General features: G+C 44.6%; 2 protein-coding genes across 2 annotated transcripts; one reads left to right on the plus strand and one right to left on the minus strand.

Annotated features, from left to right (window-relative positions):
• The first annotated feature begins 8,681 nt into the window (after positions 1-8,681).
• LOC117464619 (5-hydroxytryptamine receptor 3A-like) lies at positions 8,682-24,503 on the plus strand. The gene is made up of 7 exons (XM_034107148.1): positions 8,682-8,734; positions 9,205-9,374; positions 9,557-9,717; positions 10,845-11,055; positions 11,161-11,331; positions 11,424-11,524; positions 24,267-24,503. Exons 1-7 carry the CDS (start codon positions 8,682-8,684, stop codon positions 24,501-24,503), a joined length of 1,104 nt encoding a protein of 367 aa, XP_033963039.1.
• Positions 16,748-19,282, minus strand: LOC139435810 (uncharacterized). The gene is made up of 3 exons (XM_071206751.1): positions 18,298-19,282; positions 17,576-18,216; positions 16,748-17,489 (listed from the first exon to the last, which is right to left on the minus strand). Exons 1-3 carry the CDS (start codon positions 19,202-19,204, stop codon positions 16,797-16,799), a joined length of 2,241 nt encoding a protein of 746 aa, XP_071062852.1. The 5' UTR covers positions 19,205-19,282; the 3' UTR covers positions 16,748-16,796.
• Positions 24,504-24,926: the final 423 nt, after the last annotated feature.

A 24,926-nucleotide genomic window follows, 5' to 3' on the forward strand; every position in this document is an offset into this window, starting at 1 on the left:
AGTCCAGCTTGTCCTCCTCCAAAAATCAACCAAATAGGTTTATTGTTCAGCAGCTTATTACGACCTATAGTCACGTTTTAAAGTGTAGCACCTCTAGTGGTCGTGTAAGAAACAACAATTTGCGGCATATGCTCCCGTTGATTGCAAACGCTCCAGAGGGTAGTCTATTCACAAATAACCCTCTCTGGAAAATCCTAAATTGTACACTGAACAAAAATATAAATGCAACACTTTTGTTTTTGCTCCCATTTTTCATGAGATGAGCTCAAAGATCTAAAACATTTTCTATACACAAAATAACTATTTCTCAAATATTGTTCACAAATCTGAAACAATCTGTGATAGTGAGCACTTCTCCTTTGCCGAGATAATCCATCCTACCTCACAAGTGTGGCATATCAAGATGATGATTAGACAGCATGATTATTGCACAGGTGTGCCTTAGGCTGGCCACAATAAAAGGCCACTCTAAAATGTTCAGTTTTATCACACAGCACAATGCCACAGATGTCGCAAGTTTTGAGGGAGGGTGCAATTGGCATGCTGACAGCAGGAATGTCCACCAGAGCTGTTTCCCGTGAATTGAATGTTCATTTCTCTACCATAAGCCGTCTCCAAAGGCGTTTCAGAGAATTTGGCAGTACATCCAACCAGCCTCACAACCGCAGACCACGTGTAACCACACCAGCCCAGGACCTCCATATCCAGCATGTTCACCTCCAAGATCGTCTGATACCAGCCACTCGGACAGCTGCTGCAACAATCGGTTTGCATAACCAAATAATTTGTGCACAAACTGTCAGAAACCGTCTCAGTGAAGCTCATCTGCATGCTCGTCGTCCTCATCGGGGTCTCGACCTGACTCCGGTTTGTCATCGTAACCGACTTGAGTGGGCAAATGCTCACGATGGCGTCTGGCACGTTGGAGAGGTGTTCTCTTCACGGATGAATCCCGGTTTTCACTGTTCAGGGCAGATGGCAGACAGCGTGTGTGGCGTCGTGTGGGTGAGCGGTTTTCTGATGTCAATGTTGTGAATCGAGTGGCCCATGGTGGTGGTGGGGTTATGGTATGGGCAGGCGTATGTTATGGACGACGAACACAGGTGCATTTTATTGATGGAATTGTGAATGCACAGAGATACCGTGACGAGATCCTGAGGCCCATTGTTTTGCCATTCATCCACGACCATCACCTCATGTTGCAGCATGATAATGCACGGCCCCATGTTGCAAGGATCTGTACACAATTCCTGGAGGCTGAAAACATCCCAGTTCTTGCATGGCCAGCATACTCACCGGACATGTCACCCATTGAGCATGTTTTGGATGCTCTGGATCGGCGTATAGGACAGCGTGTTCCAGTTCCTGCCAATATCCAGCAACTTCGCACAGCCATTGAAGAGGAGTGGACCAACATTCCACAGGCCACAATCAACAACCTGATCAACTCAATGCGAAGGAGATGTGTTGCACTGCGTGAGGCAAATGGTGGTCACACCAGATACTGACTGGTTTTCGGACCCCCCCAGACCCCCCCAATAAAGCAAAACTGCACGTTTCAGAGTGGCCTTTTATTGTGGCCAGCCTAAGGCACACCTGTGCAATAATCATGCTGTCTAATCAACATCTTGATATGCCACACCTGTGAGATGGGATGGATTATCTCGGCAAAGGAGAAGTGCTCACTATCACAGATGTGTTCAGATTTGTGAACAATATTTGAGAGAAATGGTTATTTTGTGTATATAGAAATTGTTTTAGATCTTTGAGTTCATCTCATGAAAAATGGGAGCAAAAACAAAAGTGTTGCGTTTATATTTTTGTTCAGTGTACAATAGTTTGGCCATTAAAATGCTTTTTGATTACATTTCTACCGAGAAGTGTATATTGTACTTTTAGAATCCACGTCCAGTGGATGTGTAGGATCTATAGTTTAATAGATTTTACGAAGATGATTTGAGGTCTCGCCAGGAGAATGTGTACTACGTCTTTCCGCAGCGTCCATGTAAAGTTGGCGTCAACCCTCACAGGGTGCAAACAGTATTTCTGGTCTCGAAGTTTTCATGGTAAAACCGGAAGTATTCCTCTCACTGTCAAATGATTACACAGTGATATCTGCATTACTCATCCACTAAAAAACATCAGTTCATCCTTATTAATTACACAACATTGATTGGTTTAAATGGTGTACAACGCTTTTGTGTTATTAACCTTCGATTCGGAGAAACAAATAGTTTTTTCGGAGTTTAGGATGGCCGAAGACACTACGCTACCCATAATCCTCAGCTACAGTTTGGGACTACAACATCTGCTTTGCTTGACAAACCCCATGATTAGTCCTCAAGCTCTGTGATTGGATGTTGGAGTGGCAATGCGCCAAGATTACGCCGAGCTCTTTGAAATGGAATGAAACCACGACAGACTATCCAAAACTGGACTCGAACGGGTCCAGCCCCCCCAGAACTACACATGCTGGCTATTGTGTTTCGCAACATGTTCTATGGCACATCTCTACTGGGAATTGTAGTTTTAAAAGACGTTTTCGTATTTCCCATAATTAGAAGTTGCCAGTATTAAACTGTGTACATCTCTGGAGGTTTAGGGGATATGAAACACATTGGTGTTATCAAATTTAAAACATATAATTAATAAATGGTTGAAAATGGCTTGCCACTAGTGTTACTTTGTAATTCTACTCCACTACAATTCAGAGGTTAACCTGGTATTTTTACTCTACTACATTTATTTTAGTTACTTTGCAGATTCTGATTAATGATGTGAAATATATACAACCCTAAGTTACACCTGTGTAAAATGCAGGGAAGGTGATTGTCAAGAGCCAAAATAAACTATGCAATATATTAGACCTTAAGTACTTTGTCAGACTTAATATTTATCCGTTGATACCCCCAAAGTTTTTTAAAAGTCTTATTCAAAAGAAGTATTCTTTAATGTGTAAATAAAGCCTTATTAGTTGTTCTGTTTTGCACATCCTCCTATTACATTACATTGCATTTAGCTGACGCTTTTATCCAAAGCGACTTACAATAAGTACACAACCTTGAGGAAAACAGAATCATATAAGTACATCAGGTTTCATAGAGCCAAACATTTTAAGTGCTACTCAACTGGCTATAGCCAGTCCTTTATTAGTGCTCTGTTAACAGTTCTTTGTTAGTAATTCTATCGCTCGAAGTGGAGTCGAAAGAGATGAGTTTTTAGTCTGCGCCGGAAGGTATGTAAGCTTTCTGCTGTCCTGATTTCAATGGGGAGCTCATTCCACCATTTTGGAGCCAGGAAAGCAAACCCACGTGTTTTTGCTGATGGGAACTTGGGTTCCCCTCGCAGTGCGGGTGCAGCGAGTCGTTTGGCTGATGCAGAGCATAGTGCATGTGCTGGGGTGTACGGTTTAACCATGTCCTGGATGTAGGAAGGGCCAGATCCATTCGCAGCATGGATCCACTTCAAGTACCATTGTCTTGAAGTGGATTCTAGCAGTTACCGGAAGCCAGTGAAGGGAGCGGAGGATCGGCGTGGTGTGGGAAAATGTTGGAAAGTTGAAGACCAGACGAGCCGCTGCATTCTGGATGAGCTGCAGAGGTCGGATGGCACATGCAGGTAGACCAGCCAGGAGGGAGTTGCAGTAGTCTAGGTGTGAGATGACGAGAGCCTGGGTCAAAACCTGCATAGCTTTCTGGGTCAGGAGGGGACATATCCTCCTGATGTTGTAAAGCGTGTATCTGCAGCAACGGGTTGTAGCAGCGATGTTTGCAGTGAAGGACAGTTTGTTATCTAGGATCACACCCAGATTCCTTGCAGTCTGAGTCGGGGTAACAACAGAGGTGCCGATGTTGATTGTCAGGTCAAGAGTGGGACAATCTTTTCCCGGAAGGAAAAGAAGTTCAGTCTTGTCAAAGTTGAGCTTGAGGTGATGAGCAGACATATCGTTGGACGTCCTGCACTAAACTGTTTTATTGTAGAGATCACTACAGTATCTTCTTAATATTTTCGATTCTATATTTCTATCATCGACCTTCTTCTTTCCCCCTATTTTGTATGTAGGCTACTCTTAATATTTAATTGTTTTCATCAAATATAACATATTTAACAAAAAAATGCAATAACGTGCTTTAACCACTAGGCGGTGTGGGTTAAAAAACGGTCAAGTTTACTGTGCTAACACAATAAATTATACTTTCCTGTATTATTTCCAGTTTAGTTTATGACGGATGTATTTTGTTATCCACACATATATTGTTTTGATATTTGTAACACCAAACATGACCCAGTGGTCTAGTTAATAAAACATAATAATATCAAACATAATATTACTATTAACTTTATTGTGAAATTAAAACAGAACGGTAAAGAAAAATACAGTTGCAGTCTCTCGATTTGAAGCTTATGCATTGTAACATGAACCTGTATAGACCTGTAACAGTCAACTGCATGAGGAGTTGGAAAGGTAGTTTCTGAAGATGTTACAAATAACACACAGCATACAATGCCATAATAACTTTGTAGTATTAGTTTAGGACACTTATGTATGTATAGCATCTGAAGATGTGTAGTTTTATTCATGTTTTCACACCATTTTACAGGATATTGCTATAATATTTCACATATTGTAGTTGTACACATTAATATCTGATTTGTAAAACATCACAGAGCTAACTACAACAAAATGAACATATTTTACCGTGATTAAATTGTAATACACGTTTCTAAATGATGCCGACGTAACAACATACTGATACCGGTTAGTAAAAACCATGAATTAATGCTTGACAATTCTGCAGACAAGACGGAAGGCGAAACACCTTTTAAAATGCTTGTTTTCTGAAAGGAGATTGGGTCAACCAGGCTAAACTAACGTTGTATATGCTCACTTCACACTCATAAAAACGGCCTACAGACATAAATAAACCAGCGACTGTATTCGCCATGACACAGACAGTCTGTGGTTTGTACTTGTTTAACTTTTGTACAGTTTCTGAACAGATATGAGGATCTGTGATCTCTGTGTGCTAACTGCTAACAGCTAATGGCTGATGTTTTCTGGTTGAACGTCAGTAACGGCAGGCTGAGATCCTCACCGCTGATTGGCTTCCGCAGGAACACGTCATGTGAATTTGACGCTCGAGTTGAAAACATTTAACTCTCGCGTTTGACGCGGCACAGTTCAATAGCCCAAAATGGGGTCCCACTTACCAAATATTTGTAATGTTGGGGGGGTGTCCGTCAACCCAATATGGGATCCCACTTACCAAATATGTGTAATGTTGTACTTATACTTGTACTTAACATTCAGTTAATGATAACTCATTGAGTGTCCACCCTGACCATATGCCAGCCCACTTACTCTATGTATGAAATTCAGTCAAAGGAATGTTTTAATGTAAAAAGTAATGATAATATTGTAGCGTGTCCAAGTTAATAGTTATGTCAGTTATCAGATGTGCACAGTTTAGTACATTTGTAAAGTTATTTAGGCAATGTTGTTGGTGGGAGTTAGGGAGAGACCGCCCCTTCCAGATGTGTGTGTGCGTTTTCGGTGTGTGTGTGTGTGTGTGTGTGTGGAGGGAGTACGAGACAGTAGGAGTTGTGTTCGAGTGTGGGGAAAAAGTCATGAGTGTTATACTATTGATTTGTTCTGTAAGGCGTGGCTGTGGCCGTCAATACCAGAAAATAAAGAGAACCTTTTCGACATTGAAGGCTCGAGTGATCTGTGATTTTGAATAGCGGTGAACGCTATAATATGAACAGGCTCGTGCTTGGCCCACTGGTATTGTTTGTTTATTTATTTTGAAAATTAACTAGCAACGCCGTGCAGTCATATAGCAACTGCTAAACTACTGCAGCAAAAAATCCTGGCGCCGCCCATGGTCTGACGTAACCATTATTTTACAGTGAAGTGAGCTCCAAACATCCCATTTACCTTCTTTGATGGGTAAAACATATAGGAGTTGCTTATCTCAGCATCATTTACACCAAACAATATCTGCAGATGCAATTACAAATGTTTTGTGGGAAAGCAGTTTGTGTATGTGCATGGAAATAATATTGAATGTAGAGCTGTATACTATTTTCTATCAGGTGGAAGTTCCTGGAATAGCACAGAGCTACTAGAGCTTCAGGATGATCTTCAATCAAATCACAGCTTTGAAGCAAGTATGTAAACACCCAAAATGTGTCAAATAATTAAATGTATAGAGCATTTATCTTATTTTTAGATTTGATATATCCGGGAGAAAATGTGTCAGTGAATTTGATTTATTTATTTGTTTGAAATCTCACATTTTAGGTTATTAAACGATGAGCATGAAAATATTGTATAATTGTGTTCTTAGCTTTTGCTAACAGATGCACAACACATGAACCTGTTTCAGTTGAATCACTTTAAGAGCTGTATACTTTTTTCTTTCAGGTGGAGAAACAATCAATAACTCGGAACAACAAGAGCTTAATGGCCAACTCTCCGATAAGGATAAGGACAATGATCACAGTAAGAGTAAGTACACAGTAATTATGTGTTATTCTATTTCTACTTTATTAATAGAACTCTTTAAAAATGAATACACTTGTCTGTTGAGAGCACTGGATAAGTTTAACGCAGTTTTTTTCACAAGGTAATACAACAGATAGATAAGTTACTGGTGTGAACAGCAAACAGAACAATTATATAAAGAAACAAAAGTTGGTTTGTTGAATGCATGAGGTCTGACGTTGAAGCATTTTGACAATGTGGAGCAGAAGGATCTCAAATGGAGAGCCCAATTTAAATGTAAAATGCTCACATTTAAAAGTTATTAGTGGACAGGTGACACAAATCCCTGCTGTCCTGCCGACACACATCTAATGATGACCTTTCAGTGACCACAACCACTGGATATTACAACAGATAAGACAAGACTTATTTCTAAGTGGCAAGTTAGCCATCAAGAAGGATGAGTAAATGTGGATAAGACAACATCGTGATCCCAGATATTTTAAGGGGGTGGTGAAGCCGTAAGTAGAGTACTGACCCACCTGTGGAGTCTAAACCCTGGTAATGATGAGATGAGGAAGATGCTGAAGCTCTGTGTGTGATGAGGAGTGGTCTTCTGATGAGCTCAATGTGGGAATCAGGTATGTTGTAAATAGTGTGTGGGAAATAGGCTAAATTGACGGACAGCAACTACTGACTGGCTGATGGAGATAATGACAACATCTTGGTGGTTTAACTGAATGAGTCAACGCCCATAATCAGTAGGTTAAGGACATGGGAGGAGAGAGAGAGAGAGAGAGAGAGAGAGAGAGAGAGAGAGAGAGAGAGAGAGAGAGAGAGAGAGAGAGAGAGAGAGAGAGAGAGCTATGAATGAAAAACTGAGGTCTGCATTTCCTGGTAGTTTTTCCTATAAAGAAGTAACTCTCTGATAGAGATATTGTTTTGATGTCCTCCCAATAGAAAGTAAGTTCCCCTATGAAGATGTTTTAAACTACCTGAACCTGACCAAAAACAAGGACAAGTTGGTCCGACCTGCCAAATACTTTGAAAGACCAACATGGGTCCATCTCCAAATGTCAATTATGGCAATTCTAGATGTGGTAAGTGCAACTTGTATTTATTTTTTATTTTGAGGATAATCATTATTTGTTGCTTTGGAAAGCAGCCAAAAACAGCAAAAACAAAGATAAAACAGTTGACTGTACAAACACACGGTAATACACATGAAAGCCAAAAAAGCAATAGGTATCAGTAAAGTCAAATCAAAATATAGGATGAGTTAGTTTAATAAGAACAAAAGACTCTCTCAAAAAACAGCTCATCATACATTTCAATATAGCATGCAATTCTTCCTAACTCATAATAATAGTAATAATAACTTACATTTATATAGCGCCTTTCAGGGGACCAAAGGTCGCTTTACAGAAAAAACAGGAGTAAAACAAACAAAACAAACAGTCAGACAGACAAAACAACAAATATATGAGGGGCCGAAGGCCTTGGCAAACAGGTGTGACTTGAAGGCCCTTTTAAAGGTGTCAAGAGACGGGATGTTGCGGATCACCGCAGGGAGAGCGTCATAGTACGATTTGTACCAGATCAGTACTTGTACATAGTGCCTCTTGGAAACAGCGTAATACTAGCACTATTGAAGGAAGCATATAGCTACAAGTCAGAATAGTTTGACAAAGTGTCCACAAAAATTATGTCACCCCAAAAATAATACCTTTAATCAATGTCTCCCCCATAGCATAAGCTACCTTGAATTTTGGAAGAAACATTGTTGGGGCTTTGCTTAGTGTGATCCCGTTGCAGCGAAATCACAAAGTGGGTTCACAAAGGAGCTTTTACTTATTTTACTTCTACTTGCTGAAGGTAGTCAGCAATCAGCATGTTATCTTCAAAGTGCAATGTTGTATGACAGTTTCACCTATGTATATGTACACCATGTCTTTGGTTACAGAGAGAGATTGACCAGACTTTTGTTTCTTTCGTTGGGATTTATATGGTGAGTTTGTTTTACGAAACAATTTGTGATATTCCTATACTGTTTATTATACTGTAAGTTGAAATTAGTTGCTGTAGATTGCATCTTAAAGGTCTTTTATCTCCCCTTCTTCCTTGTTTTCCTGTGTAGAAATGGGAAGATCCACATATTTTTTGGAAACCACAACACTTTGGTGAACTTGATAAGATGAGAGTTCCTGCTAATTTGTTGTGGAAGCCAGATCTAATGATTGAAGAGATGTAAGTTGGAGTTTTTGTGCATACTCACAAATCCACAAACTCACAACAGTAAATTGTGATGGAGCCTGTTATTATTAAGAAGGACATGCACAATAAATCATATGGATGTAAAAAGATGATGCAACAAGGTTTAAACATATTGTTTTTTTACAATTATATGTTTACACCTATGTATTGTGTGGAAAACAGCTGTGGCTAGAATGCAATAAACAATGAAGCAGATTCCCCTTAACTGACTTGAGCCGGGTTAATCATATTTAAGATATAGAGATGTGTGATATTGTTGTACTGTGTGGATAGTATTTCTATATTTAAAGTAATGAGGGTACATTTTAGGAAAATACAGAGTTAAACAATAGTATCATAATTTAGATAAATGTTTCATTCTATTAAAGTATTACACAATGTGAAAATCAGTTTGAAACATAAAGTGTTTGCTATAATTTCTACAAATGTATGTTGTCATACAGGATAGAGAAGGACAAGGCTGTTCCAATTCCCTTCATCACCATTGACGCAACCGGTATCGTTGAACATGTGAGGGACCTTATGGTGGTCAGCACCTGCAAGATGAAAATGTACACATTTCCTTTTGATATTCAGAGCTGCACATTGTCTCTCAAGTCTATCATTTACCCAGGTGAGCTTTCAGAAGTTCCTAGACATTTATCTAAAATATGTACTATGTTGTGTGTTTGATTGCACGTTTGTGGTAATTATCTCTTTAAAGGCTAATTGTCACATGAGCACACACCAGCATATGTATTTATCCTGTAAATCCTGATAAGACATCTCAAACTTGTATCTTCACTTTCACCTTAGAGGAGGAGTTGAGGTTTCAAGTCATAAACGACAGTAAACTGATAACGGAATGGACTCGCCAAATGATGAGGAACGAGTCTGAGTGGTTTCTCATCGACATTACAGTCAAGGACCAATCTGTCCCACGTTTTTTTGAAAAGCAAAGCGTTCTAATTTATACTGTAAGTGTGTTGTACATTTTACTTTTATTTATTTCTGCAAAAATGTGCATGAAAATGTCTGCAGCTCCACTTGCTGGTTTTATTTAGCTTGCATTCTAAATTGACATTGTTGTTGATTGGATACATTGTAATCGCACATTTTTGATGGTGGCCACTTAATTATCCTTAACCACTGTACAATACAATACAATACAATACAACCTTATTTATAAAGCACTTTAAACCTCCAGACCAAAGTGCTGTACAGGCAAATAGATAAAACAAAGCATACAAAAAAGTAACACAGCTCAGCTCACACACACCATAAAACAAGTACAAGTAAAAACAAAAAACTATTTAAAAGCAAAAAAGCAACACTCTGAAAGATGTTGAAACGCCAAATGTTAAAAACGCGAGAATAGGTGGGTTTTAAGAAGCGATTTAAAAGCAGGCAGTGTGGAGGCCTGTCTGATCTCCAGGGGCAGAGCGTTCCACAGTTTGGGAGCCGCTACAGAGAAGCAACGGTCCCCTCTGAGCTTTGACCTGGTTTTAGGCACATTCAGGAGCAGTTGGTCCACTGACCTGAGAGGGCGGTTCGGCGTATAATGCTGTAGCAGCTCAGCAAGGTATGGTGGGGTTATGCCATTTAGGGATTTAAAAGTAAATAAAATAATTTTAAAATGGATCCTAAAATAAATTGGCAGCCAGTGGAGAGAAGCTAAAACAGGGGAAATGTGGTCATACTTCCGTGTGCCAGTTAAGAGCCTTGCTGCGGCATTTTGCACCCGTTGCAGTCGTGCAAGGGAGGACCCACTGACCCCCATGTAGAGAGAGTTACAGTAGTCCAGCCGGGTGGTGACAAAGGCATGGATTAAGGTCTCAAACTGCTGTCTGGAGAGAAAAGGTTTTACTTTGGCTAGCTGCCTCAGGTGATAAAAGCTTGTTTTTACCACCGACTTAATCTGACTCTCAAGTGACTGTGACAAAATATAAAATATAATTAAATTATATAAACAGGAAACTTCATATTTCAGTGGAGAGATATCTTGCATATTGCATGCAAAAGAACTTAAACCCATAATCAATAATGTTTTTGATCATTGCAGCATTAGTGAACAGATTCACAGTTTTTCCATCTTGGATCACAGATCAGGATGAAGAGGCGTTCTGCCCTCTACATCGCCAACTTCTTAGTGCCCATCCTGTTCTTCTTCTGTCTGGACTTGGCCTCCTTCCTGATGTCAGACAGCGGGGGCGAGAAGGTCAGCTTCAAGGTCACTGTGCTGCTCGCTGTCACTGTGATGCAGCTTATTCTCAACGAGATTCTGCCTTCCTCCTCAGAATGGATACCGCTTATAGGTAAAGCAACTCAGTCATTATTTGATTGGACTCTCATTTAATTCAAGCAGGAACAACAATGGCTTATCTTTCATCCACTTTAATGATGATGCCTTTTCTCTTCAGCGGTGTTCTGCATTGGGATTTTTGGTTTGATAATGATCAGCCTTCTGGAGACGATTTTGGTGATGTATCTGATTGAGAAAGACTCTGCATCTAAAGAAAAAAAGGCAGATAAAAACCGCAGCCTGAGTGAGGACTGTGGAAACACATTCTTTAAACCTGTGGATTTTAACTATTATTATATTGTATTTACTCATATGTTTGGAATACACAAAGAAATATCTACAATTAATAATACATTCCTCTGAACATACTGCTGTCGTGTGTCAACAATTTTCTTTCAGATGTGAAGAAATGGACTCACTGTGCTTGTGTGTGTAATGTGTCTGATGAACCGCCATCTGAACTGCTGTCGGTGGCCAAAGAGGTGAGAATTGGGTTACTCTTAAAACAAACTGTTTTATATAAAAATAGTTTAAATCAAATCAAATCAAAGTTTATTTATAAAGCACATTTAAAAGCGATTTTTGGTCGGGCCAAAGTGCTTACATACCCTAGGGACCAGAGGGTACAATGGTTGGACATTTACTACCGGCCGCGGTATGCCTAGTGTACAGGGTCCATATAACCGACTTAATGCATAGCGGGAAGTCGGTTATATAGACATCAACAGAATAAGTGTTTAACGGTGATTTAAACTAGTTTATGCGGGGAAAAGAGTGCTCAAAATCGGATTCAACAGGCCATCCACACCGACTCCCATTAAAAGTGATTGAAATGTACAGGAATCTGTCCATTTCAATCACATTTGATGACCCGTCCAGGGTGACTTTCTTCCCCAGGAATTAGTGTCTGAAAGCTGGCTAACATTACTTTAAATACAGTGTGCACATGGCTTTATTACCCATGAAATAGTGTGTGAAAGCTGGGTGACTTTGATGTGAATTTAAGGAAGATATGGCCATTTCATCCACACCTCACGACTCCCATTAAAAGTGATTGAAATGTACAGGAATCTGTCCATTTCAATCACATTTGATGACCCGTCCAGGGTGACTTTCTTCCCCAGGAATTAGTGTCTGAAAGCTGGCTAACATTACTTTAAATACAGTGTGCACATGGCTTTATTACCCATGAAATAGTGTGTGAAAGCTGGGTGACTTTGATGTGAATTTAAGGAAGATATGGCCATTTCATCCACACCTCACGACTCCCATTAAAAGTGATTGAAATGTACAGGAATCTGTCCATTTCAATCACATTTGATGACCCGTCCAGGGTGACTTTCTTCCCCAGGAATTAGTGTCTGAAAGCTGGCTAACATTACTTTAAATACAGTGTGCACATGGCTTTATTACCCATGAAATAGTGTGTGAAAGCTGGGTGACTTTGATGTGAATTTAAGGAAGATATGGCCATTTCATCCACACCTCACGACTCCCATTAAAAGTGATTGAAATGTACAGGAATCTGTCCATTTCAATCACATTTGATGACCCGTCCAGGGTGACTTTCTTCCCCAGGAATTAGTGTCTGAAAGCTGGCTAACATTACTTTAAATACAGTGTGCACATGGCTTTATTACCCATGAAATAGTGTGTGAAAGCTGGGTGACTTTGATGTGAATTTAAGGAAGATATGGCCATTTCATCCACACCTCACGACTCCCATTAAAAGTGATTGAAATGTACAGGAATCTGTCCATTTCAATCACATTTGATGACCCGTCCAGGGTGACTTTCTTCCCCAGGAATTAGTGTCTGAAAGCTGGCTAACATTACTTTAAATACAGTGTGCACATGGCTTTATTACCCATGAAATAGTGTGTGAAAGCTGGGTGACTTTGATGTGAATTTAGGGAGGGAGAGCAGCAGCAGCAGCCGCCGCAGCAGCAGCAGCAGGCTGTGACCCTGGCGGAAATACATTGATTGTTTTAGCCAGGAATAAGTGTTTAGAAGGCGGGTAAAGTGTTCCTGCAGCTCCTCCATGACGGTAATAATGATTAGATATAATTGCCAGGGCAGAAAGCTCTTTTTAAAAGTGAAAAAACGATTTGAAACCGTTTGAAATGACTGGCGGGTGCTGATGGAAAGCAGGCGGAAATAAATGGATTGTTTACCCAAGAAAAGGTGTTTAAAAGGCGGGTAAAGTGTCCCTGCAGCTCCTCCATGACGGTAATAATGATTAGAAATCATTTACAGGGCAGAAAGCTCTTTTTAAAAGTGAAAAAACGATTTGAAACCGTTTGAAATGACTGGCGGGTGCTGATGGAAAGCAGGCGGAAATACATGGATTGTTTACCCAGGAAAAGGTGTTTAAAAGGCGGGTAAAGTGTCCCTGCAGCTCCTCCATGACGGTAATAATGATTAGAAATCATTTACAGGGCAGAAAGCTCTTTTTAAAAGTGAAAAAACGATTTGAAACCGTTTGAAATGACTGGCGGGTGCTGATGGAAAGCAGGCGGAAATACATGGATTGTTTACCCAGGAAAAGGTGTTTAAAAGGCGGGTAAAGTGTTCCTGCAGCCCTTTAAATACAGTGTGCACATGGCTTTATTACCCATGAAATAGTGTGTGAAAGATGGGTAAATTTGCTGTGAATTTAAGGGAGATATGGCCCTTTCAAACAGGGAGATGACTGGCGGGTGCTGATGGAAAGCAGGCGGAAATACATGGATTGTTTACCCAGGAAAAGGTGTTTAAAAGGCGGGTAAAGTGTTCCTGCAGCCCTTTAAATACAGTGTGCACATGGCTTTATTACCCATGAAATAGTGTGTGAAAGATGGGTAAATTTGCTGTGAATTTAAGGGAGATATGGCCCTTTCAAACAGGGAGATGACTGGCGGGTGCTGATGGAAAGCAGGCGGAAATACATGGATTGTTTACCCAGGAAAAGGTGTTTAAAAGGCGGGTAAAGTGTTCCTGCAGCCCTTTAAATACAGTGTGCACATGGCTTTATTACCCATGAAATAGTGTGTGAAAGATGGGTAAATTTGCTGTGAATTTAAGGGAGATATGGCCCTTTCAAACAGGGAGATGACTGGCGGGTGCTGATGGAAAGCAGGCGGAAATACATGGATTGTTTACCCAGGAAAAGGTGTTTAAAAGGCGGGTAAAGTGTTCCTGCAGCCCTTTAAATACAGTGTGCACATGGCTTTATTACCCATGAAATAGTGTGTGAAAGCTGGGTGAGTTTGATGTGAATTTAAGGAAGATATGGCCATTTCATCCACACCTCACGACTCCCATTCAAAGTGATTGAAATGTACAGCACTCTGTACATTTCAATCACATTTCCCGACCCGACCAGGGTGACTTTCTTCCCCACGAATTAGTGTCTGAAAGCTGGCTAACATTACTTTAAATGCATGGTGCACATGGCTCTGTTACCCATGAATTAGTGTGTGAAAGATGGGTGAGTTTGATGTGAATTTAAGGGAGATATGGCCATTTCATCCACACCTCACCACTCCCATTCAAAGTGATTGAAATGTACAGCACTCTGTACATTTCAATCACATTTCACGACCTGTGTAGACTGGCTTTCTTACCCATTAGGTACACCGACAAAGCCACCTCTTCGGGGCCGCTCCAAGACCCCCAAAACAAGGACGCAGCAGCCCCAGCATCTCTCCCTGACATGAGCAAACAGGTTATTTCAAACTTCCATGACATACCCCGGGGAAAAGCACCTCTCTGTGGCCGCTCCAAGACCCCCAAAACACGGACTAAGGAGCTCCAGGATCCCTCCCTGCCTTGAGAAAACAGGCTAGTTCACACTTACATTACGTACACCGACAAAGCCACCTCTTCGGGGCCGCTCCAAGACCCCCAAAACACGGACGCAGCAGCCCCAGCATCTCTCCCTGACATGAGCAAACAGGTTATTTCAGACTTCCATGACATACCCCGGGGAAAAGCACCTCTCTGTGGCCGCTCCAAGACCCCCAAAACACGGACTAAGGAGCTCCAGGATCCCTCCCTGCCTTGAGAAAACAGGCTAGTTCACACTTACATTACGTACACCGACAAAGCCACCTCTTCGGGGCCGCTCCAAGACCCCCAAAACACGGACGCAGCAGCCCCAGCATCTCTCCCTGACATGAGCAAACAGGTTATTTCAGACTTCCATGACATACCCCGGGGAAAAGCACCTCTCTGTGGCCGCTCCAAGACCCCCAAAACACGGACTAAGGAGCTCCAGGATCCCTCCCTGCCTTGAGAAAACAGGCTAGTTCACACTTACATTACGTACACCGACAAAGCCACCTCTTCGGGGCCGCTCCAAGACCCCCAAAACACGGACGCAGCAGCCCCAGCATCTCTCCCTGACATGAGCAAACAGGTTATTTCAGACTTCCATGACATACCCCGGGGAAAAGCACCTCTCTGTGGCCGCTCCAAGACCCCCAAAACACGGACTAAGGAGCTCCAGGATCCCTCCCATGTACCTCCAGAACCTCGAGCACCTTGGGTCCCCGGGCCCCCGAACTTAAGCACTCCCCCACGGACTAAACCAAGATGATCACACCCTCAAGAATCTCGTGCCCCTGGGAATCTTAAAGGGGGGTCTACTTTGCGGTGCTTTACCGTCCGCCCATCAGCACCCATAGTCGGCCTTCCTCACAGCAGCAGCACCCAACCTCCATGGAGGATGTTTCTCGTGCCCCTGGCTACACTTAAAGGGGGTATACTTTGCGGTGCTTTACCGTCCGCCCATCAGCACCCATAGTCGGCCTTCCTCACAGCAGCAGCACCCAACCTCCATGGAGGATGTTTCTCGTGCCCCTGGCTACACTTAAAGGGGGTATACTTTGCGGTGCTTTACCGTCCGCCCATCAGCACCCATAGTCGGCCTTCCTCACAGCAGCAGCACCCAACCTCCATGGAGGATGTTGCTCGTGCCCCTGGCTACACTTAAAGGGGGTATACTTTGCGGTGCTTTACCGTCCGCCCATCAGCACCCATAGTCGGCCTTCCTCACAGCAGCAGCACCCAACCTCCATGGAGGATTTTGCTCGTGCCCCTGGCTACACTTAAAGGGGGTCTACTTTGCGGTGCTTTACCGTCCGCCCATCAGCACCCATAGTCGGCCTTCCTCACAGCAGCAGCACCCAACCTCCATGGAGGATTTTGCTCGTGCCCCTGGCTACACTTAAAGGGGGTCTACTTTGCGGTGCTTTACCGTCCGCCCATCAGCACCCATAGTCGGCCTTCCTCACAGCAGCAGCACCCAACCTCCATGGAGGATTTTGCTCGTGCCCCTGGCTACACTTAAAGGGGGTCTACTTTGCGGTGCTTTGCCGTCCGCCCATCGGCACCCATAGTCGGCCTTCTTCACAGCAGCAGCACCCAACCTCCATGGAGGATTTTGCTCGTGCCCCTGGCTACACTTAAAGGGGGTCTACTTTGCGGTGCTTTGCCGTCCGCCCATCGGCACCCATAGTCGGCCTTCTTCACAGCACCACCTGCCCTGCTGGAGGTTCACACTTTAACTTTTTTTACCCTCTTCTACCTTACAAATCATCCCACACTTGAGCACTCCTCACTCGGACTAAACACCTACATGCTACCACCAGAACCAGAATATCGTGCCCCTGGGGATCTTAAAAGAAGAAAACCCATAGTGGGATTAAAAACAGAACACTTAGTAATTTTAACAAACTTTATTTACAGTAATATTGACAGTAATAAATAAATTCAAACAGGATATAACGTATTTACAAGGGGACTGATTACAACAACACACTGCATATTTACAAGTTGATCACTGGCAACAGTGGGTGAAGTTGGGGCAGAGTATGGCACCCTCTCTTCACCCATGTCTGAGGGGTTGTGTTCGGCCAGTGACTGGTCCCTCTTCGGGACATGTCTTGGTAGGGAGTCTTGGTAGGGAGCCGGGCTGTGCTCCTCTCCAGAGTTGTCACTGTCGATGTCAATACCCGCAAAAGTGTCTTCATTTCCCGCTGCTGCTGTCGATGCCGCCGCCGCTGCTTGAAGTGACTGTGTGAAGAGCAACCGAATGTCCGCAGCCTCCTTCAAAGAAGGATTATTCGCGTAAAATTTGTCCGCAGTTGCAGTGTTGTGACACATGAAATCACTCACTCTTTGGCGGTTGCCTTTGTCTTGAAACCTCTTCGCATTATCGGCGTGGACTGTGCGGAGGTCGGTGAAGTTAATGGGACTGCGGAGCCCCACATCAGCCCATGCCAACCTCAGGGAGTAGGCAAGCTTCCTGAACGGGTTCTTCCCCTCTGTGTACAGAAAGTAACGGCTCTGGGTGCAGGTCAGCGTACCCTTAATTTCCAGCCACCTCTTCATCCATCCAAATTCTTCTACGGTGAGGTACAGCTGCGCCTCCCCGAACGCGTTGGCCGTCTTGTGGTTACTTACCTGTTATGACAGAGATAGAGAGTGTCAATACAATGTCAATCATGCATATAACTGCCAGAATAAATACATTGATTAATAGCACTCACATGAACCAGGTAGCCGAAGGCAGTGCCAGTTGTATCCGCCTTTCGGACCTCGGCGTTGGTCATGTTGGAGTAGACCCCCGGACGGTGGCCATAAATGCAGCTCCAATGAAGAGTCATATACCCATAGAGCAGTGTCCGGGTCGCGGTAGTCGGATTGCTGGCCATCACATCCAGGAGCTGAGGGATGCGAGTGGTGGTCGAAGTCAAGCATGTCATTAGGTCGTTGTGGCTCGGCAGACCTTCCATCTTGTCACGCTTCACTTGCATCTGGTGGATAAGTACTTTTCTCTTCAGGGACTTCAGGATGGCAACTACTTCCCGTTTGATTAAAATCATGTCCGTTTGGCTGAGCCTGCTCCCCTTGCACGGTGTGTCGGCCATGTACTTGAGAAAGTGTGATATATTCTTGATGTAGAAGTCGGAGGTCGTGACCTGAAGGCTTGACTTCATCAGGCTCCGGGACCACCCGCGTATCCTCTTGAGATCCCTCAAAAAGAGCCAGTCAGACAGGCGATTGAAACCGTGTGCCATGAAACTGAGGAACGACTTCACTCTGCTTAGTTTGGAGACTGTGTTTTCCTGGAGCCTCACTGGTGGGTCGATACCTGCATAATGCTCCCGGTATCCTTGCAGATACTCCTCTGTGAAATATAAACAGTACTTTAATGACAACACATGATGTGTTACAGAAACTGCATGTGTCACATAGCCAAAACACTTACCCATGATCCGTGGGAATGTTATGTCCCGCATTATATTTCCCCGGCCCCTGCCCCGGAACCAGGGGGAATTTATGGGAGGGGAGGTTGACGAGGCCTCGGTATGGATGGATGCAGGCTCTGAGGAGCTGGGTGAATGGGTGTGAGAGCCAGTGGGGGACTTGCTGCAGGCGGGAATGGGAGACGTGCTGCAGGCGGGAATGGGAGACGTGCTGCAGGCAGGAATGGGAGACTTGCTGCAGGAGGGACCTTTCGACTTGGACAGCCTCGTTGGTGTCGACTCTGGTCGGGGTCGTTTCTTCAGAATGACCCGCTCTCGTTCCTCCCCATCGAACGCGGGCATGTCCCCGGCCCGCTGATCCATCCTCTGTCGCTTGTCCTTTATCCTCTGCTGCAACTTGCAGCGCAGGGATTTCACCTCAGCAGCATATATGTCCCGCTGAGCCCTCACTGCGTTAGCCTCCAGCCTCCATTCTTTGCAGTCCGGGTTGTCACATTCATTCACCGGGGACAAGGGTGGAGGTTGTGACAGTATATCGTCGTCTGCCACCGTGTCAACAGCCCAAGCGGTAATCATTTCTATTGTGGGGTTTGTCATTCGGAGTTCATAAAGCTCCTTCTTGGCCACTGTCATTTTCATTTGATTTTGAACCACATGTAGTTCCTCCCGGGCCAGCTCAACATGGTCTCTGGCCAAGTGGCGATCCAGCCTTGTGCCGTGGTACTCGCATCCCAGAATGGTACAGGGATGGAGCCTAATGTTGGTCCGTCCGTTGGCCAACAACAGCAGAATTTTTCTTTCATCCAAGTTACGCACACCATGGTTCCTCTGTAGGTGCTTGCTCAGGGCACGGTAGGAGCTATTGCAGATCGGACAACGGACCGCCATCCGACCTGTATTCTTGAGCATTTCGGTACCGGAAAATGTCACCAGAATCGTGGGTAAAAAAGAAGGAAGCGTGAAAAGACTCACGAAAGACGCACTCAGCTTATTTTCAAATCTGTGTTTGTTTTCATTTGCATCATGGTGCGGTGTCCCATTTAGGCACTCGTTAGGCGGGCAGAGATCCCTGTAATCTCCCCTCACGTTCCTCCAGAGTCTGATTCTCCCAAAGGATACCCGACAGTTTCGGGTACGACCCAGAGGGCGCACGGTGGACGGCCAGGGCGAGGCCGCCACACCGCGCTGGAGTCAGGGTCCCGGTGAGGCGCAGGACGGAGCACCCGGCAGTAGCCTCCAGCAGACCCCCGCGCGGTTCCCTCGTCCCTCAGAAGAGGTGGAGAGGCGGAGGGGTGGGTCTTTTCATCTGCTGGCGGGTTGCCGGGATAACAGTATCCTCCGGGGAGGCATTGAACCCTTCTCAACTGCCCCCCGGAGGAGGCAGGGGAGTCAGGTACCCAGAGGGTGGACGGCCAGGGCGAGGCCGCCACACCGCGCTGGAGTCAGGGTCCCGGTGAGGCGCAGGACGGAGCACCCGGCAGTAGCCTCCAGCAGACCCCCGCGCGGTTCCCTCGTCCCTCAGAAGAGGTGGAGAGGCGGAGAGGCGGAGGGGTGGGTCTTTTCATCTGCTGGCGGGTTGCCGGGATAACAGTATCCTCCGGGGAGGCATTGAACCCTTCTCAACTGCCCCCCGGAGGAGGCAGGGGAGTCAGGTACCCAGAGGGTGGACGGCCAGGGCGAGGCCGCCACAACCAGAGAACCAGAAAAAAGGGGTGAAATGGGAAAAAAGTACCCCAAAATAGTGTTCCATAAGGCGGGTAGAGTCCCCTGACAACTCCCCATACCTTTCTCCAGGGTGGGAACAAGTTTAAGTCAACTTTTGGAAGAACCAGAGAAAAGGGTGAAAATGGATCAAGTGTATCCGAAAATAGTGTTCCAAAAGGCAGGTAGAGTCCCCTGACAACTCCCCATACCTTTCTCCAGGGTGGGAACAAGTTTAAGTCAACTTTTGGAAGAACCAGAGAAAAGGGTGAAAATGGATAAATTGTATCCGAAAATAGTGTTCCAAAAGGCAGGTAGAGTCCCCTGACAACTCCCCATACCTTTCTCCAGGGTGGGAACAAGTTTAAGTCAACTTTTGGAAGAACCAGAGAAAAGGGTGAAAATGGATAAATTGTATCCGAAAATAGTGTTCCAAAAGGCAGGTAGAGTCCCCTGACAACTCCCCATACCTTTATCCAGGGTGGGAAAAAGTTAAAGTCAACTTTTGGAAGAACCAGAGAAAAGGGTGAAAATGGATAAATTGTATCCGAAAATAGTGTTCCAAAAGGCAGGTAGAGTCCCCTGACAACTCCCCCTACCTTTCTCCAGAGTCGGAAAAAGTATAAGTTAACTTTTTGGAAGAACCATAAAAAGGGGTGAAAATGGATAAAATGTATCCCAAAATAGTGCCTCTTGAGGCGGGTAGAGTCCCCTGACAACTCCCCTTGCATTCCTCCAGAGACCAGTTTGAAAACTTAAAGTTTTGTGAGAACCATGATTGGGGGTCCTCCAGGCAACAATTTCATCCGATCCAAAGTGCTCATGAGGCGGATACATTCCTCCATGATTTCCCCATCATGTGAAAATAGCTCGTTTTTTTCTAAGTGCTCTCAAAAACCGGGTTTCCGATTTCGTGCAGATGGTAGCTTGGAAAAGATGAATGAAAATTTTGGACGGAGGAGGGGAGCTCTCGTTTCCCCTCTCCGTTGTAAATTGCAACGGGGGAGTGCAAAAGTCTCCGGGGCTTCGTTCCGAAGCGCCGAAGACTTGACCCCCTCCCCCGTTGGCACTTAGCCGTTTTTCAAGAATTTTCAAAAACTTCATTTTTGATTATTTTAACATATAATTGACCGTTTTCTTTACTTTTTTTTGCTTTCCACGGGTGGAGGCGCATGGCAGGCCGCATATGAGCTTCCAAATTCGGCCTGGAACGTCCGGGAATTATGGGTTAAGCTCCATATACTGACGACTCCCATTAAAAGTGATTGAAATGTACAGGAATCTGTCCATTTCAATCACATTTGACGACGCATGCAGGGTGACCCTGGCTACACTTAAAGGGGGTATACTTTGCGGTGCTTTACCGTCCGCCCATCAGCACCCATAGTCGGCCTTCCTCACAGCAGCAGCACCCAACCTCCATGGAGGATTTTGCTCGTGCCCCTGGCTACACTTAAAGGGGGTATACTTTGCGGTGCTTTACCGTCCACCCATCAGCACCCATAGTCGGCCTTCTTCACAGCAGCAGCACCCAACCTCCATGGAGGATGTTTCTCGTGCCCCTGGCTACACTTAAAGGGGGTATACTTTGCGGTGCTTTACCGTCCGCCCATCAGCACCCATAGTCGGCCTTATTCACAGCAGCAACACCCAACCTCCATGGAGGATGTTTCTCGTGCCCCTGGCTACACTTAAAGGGGGTATACTTTGCGGTGCTTTACCGTCCGCCCATCAGCACCCATAGTCGGCCTTATTCACAGCAGCAACACCCAACCTCCAGTGGAGGATGTTATCATGCCCCTGGCAATACTGGTAAACACTGGTAACATATGTCTAGCCGCTGACAGGAACTTGACATCGGAACTTGACATCGCATTTCCATTGAGCGGACTCCCGTACATGGGAAGGGCAAGTCCCACGGTACCTCCGTTCATAAGGCTGACATTTGCCTTACACTTAAAGGGGGTCTACTTTGCGGTGCTTTACCGTCCGCCCATCGGCACCCATAGTCGGCCTTATTCACAGCAGCAACACCCAACCTCCAGTGGAGGATGTTATCATGCCCCTGGCAACACTGGTAAACACTGGTAACATATGTCTAGCCGCTGACAGGAACTTGACATCGGAACTTGACATCGCATTTCCATTGAGCGGACTCCCGTACATGGGAAGGGCAAGTCCCACGGTACCTCCGTTCATAAGGCTGACATTTGCCTTACATGTAATAATTACTACAATCACAATAAAAGACAATAAATTACAACAGACATATAAAAAACACAGGGAAAAGTCAGGAGTCGTGCTCCGCTCTGACTAAAAGGCCAGGAAGAAGAAGTGTGTCTTAAGAGTAGATTTAAAAACCCCTAGGGTCTGGGCCGACCTCACATGGAGGGGCAGACTGTTCCAGAGCCTAGGGCCAGCTGCTGCGAAGGCTCGGTGCCCTCAGGTTTTGAGCCTGGTCTTGGGCACTACCAGCAGCAGCTGTTCAGCAGACCTTAAAGCTGTGGCTGCGGTGTAGCGCTGGATGAGTTTGGCTACATAGGCCTGAGCCAGCCCATTTAGGGCTTTGAAAACAAATAAAAGGAGTTTAAAATCAATTCTGAACCGAATTGGAAGCCAGTGCAGTGAGGACAGAATTGGGGTGATGTGGTCACGCTTTTTGTGGCCAGTTAGAAGACGTGCAGCTGTGTTCTGCACTAGCTGCAGGCGTTTAATTGACGCCTGGTCCATACCCACGTCCAGAGCGTTGCAGTAGTCCAACCTCGAGGTAACAAAGGCGTTAATAACCCTTAAAAACGACTTGGTCTTGGCCAATAGTGGTATTTTAAAAAAGCAGGTTTTGACTACACTGCTGACCTGCTTATCGAATTTAAAAGCGCTATTGAAGGTCACTCCAAGGTTCGTGACAGAGGGGAGGATATTATTTTTGAGGGAGCCCAGAATATCAACCGGAGAGACTGAAGGTCGGGGTCCAAAAAAGATAACCTCAGCCTTGCTCTCATTGAGGTTGAGGAAATGTTGGCTCAGCCAGGATTTGATCTCTGCTAAGCAGTCCATCAATAGCTGTAATGAGTTGACATTTGAATTGAGTGGCAGATAGATCTCTACATCGTCGGTGAAGCAGTGGAAGGGGATGTTGTGTTTTGTGAGAATTGAACCTAGGGGTAGTATGTACAGTAGAAACATGAAGGGGCCCAGAATCGAGCCTTGGGGAACCCCACAGGTAAGAGGGGCTTTAGCAGAGGAGAAGGCACCTAGCTGCACTGAGAAGCTACGGTCTGTCAGGTAGGACCTGAACCATGCGAGGGCAGAGCCTGTGATGCCAGTGGACTGTTCAAGCCGTGACAACAGGATGCTATGGTCCACAGTGTCGAAGGCAGCTGTCAGGTCTAACAGCACCAGGACAGCTGGGCTACTGAGTCGGCGGCTTGGAGCAGATCATTATAAACTCTTAAAAGGGCTGTTTCAGTGCTGTGCATGGGTTTGAAGCCAGACTGAAACTTTTCATGGATGCCATGCATGGTTAAAAAAGACTGCAGCTGGGCGTAGACTACTCGCTCCAGGTCTTTAGATAAAAAAGGTAGCTGGGAGATGGGCCTAAAATTAGCGAGAATGGAGGGGTTGAGATTTTTCTTTTTAAGTAGTGGCTTGACCACGGCATGTTTGAAGGCAGCTGGGACACCTCCTGAGCTAAGAGAGGTATTTATAAGTAATAAAATACTTGCTTCAACTGATTCGAAAACATCTCTGAGAAGGTGAGAGGGAATGCTATCTGAGGTGCAGTTTGTCGGCCGCAGGTGCATGACTACATCCGAGAGAGAATCGGAAGAGAGAGGGATACAGGCTCCAAGTGGTCGAGGACAGCAGGGCACAGAAAAGGAGCAGGATCTGGGGTAGCACTAGTGTGGGCTACTGTAGCCTAAGAGCAGATACTTTTTCAATAAAAAAGGTATGAAACTTATCACAGAGAGTAGTCGATTGCACAATTGGAGAAACATCACAGGGATTAATGATCGAGTTGAGGACATTAAAAAGAACCTGGGGTTTATGGCTGTTTTTGGAGATTAACAGAGAAATGTGCTCCGTTTTGGCTGCTTTGACTGCCGTCTGGTAGTCGGAAAGGCAAGCAAGCCAGATGAGATGAGTGAGCTTACAGTACAAACTCTTTATTCTCACCACAATTGACAAACACTGGTATATCAAATTGAACAGCTGGCAATTTCTTATGGTTGTTATGGTCCATGATCACTCCACTAAAAAACGTCTGCAGGACAAAAGAAGCCAACAGATGGAGGACTCCAATTCCTTGGAGAAGCTCCCAGATGAGATGAGTGAGGCGGTGAAAGCACTCTCTCTGCTCCTCAGCAGGATGGAAGAAAGGAATCCCGACTACTGGACCAGGGTGGCTAAAAAATTGGACACCATTTTCTTTTTTGTCTATGTCATAGTGTCCACTCTGTTTTTGGTTGTCATCTTTTCAGTATGGATCAATGCAAAAGACGAGTAGTGGTAAACAATTGGGGTCTATTCAGAAACATGTTTGTTTTACTAAACCGACTTGTATCCTTGCAAGTTTGTCACCAGAGAGAATTGAGTATACATTCTTCTACTAAAGGTGGCAAATGTCTGTGGAATAAACTTGCAAAACTAAGATGAAATGTTTTTCGGGCAAGCTCGATTAAGTCTGTCACAAATTCAAAAGCCAAACATATCCACAGGGAAACAGTCTACTACATTAACTATTGCTTCAAACTGCGAGTCCACCAAGTGCAAGAAGTGATGCACAGGTCAGGGCCAGATCCAGAATTTCTCTATCGCTTACCCTGACCCTAACACTAACCCTTTCGATCATCTAAACTTTATATTGATCATAGCAACACATTTTGACAAACTTTAAAACCTGTCTTAAGTCTGACTTGATTAGAACATT

Source organism: Pseudochaenichthys georgianus, chromosome 19 (assembly GCF_902827115.2).
Source record: "Pseudochaenichthys georgianus chromosome 19, fPseGeo1.2, whole genome shotgun sequence".
Taxonomy (NCBI): domain Eukaryota; kingdom Metazoa; phylum Chordata; class Actinopteri; order Perciformes; family Channichthyidae; genus Pseudochaenichthys; species Pseudochaenichthys georgianus.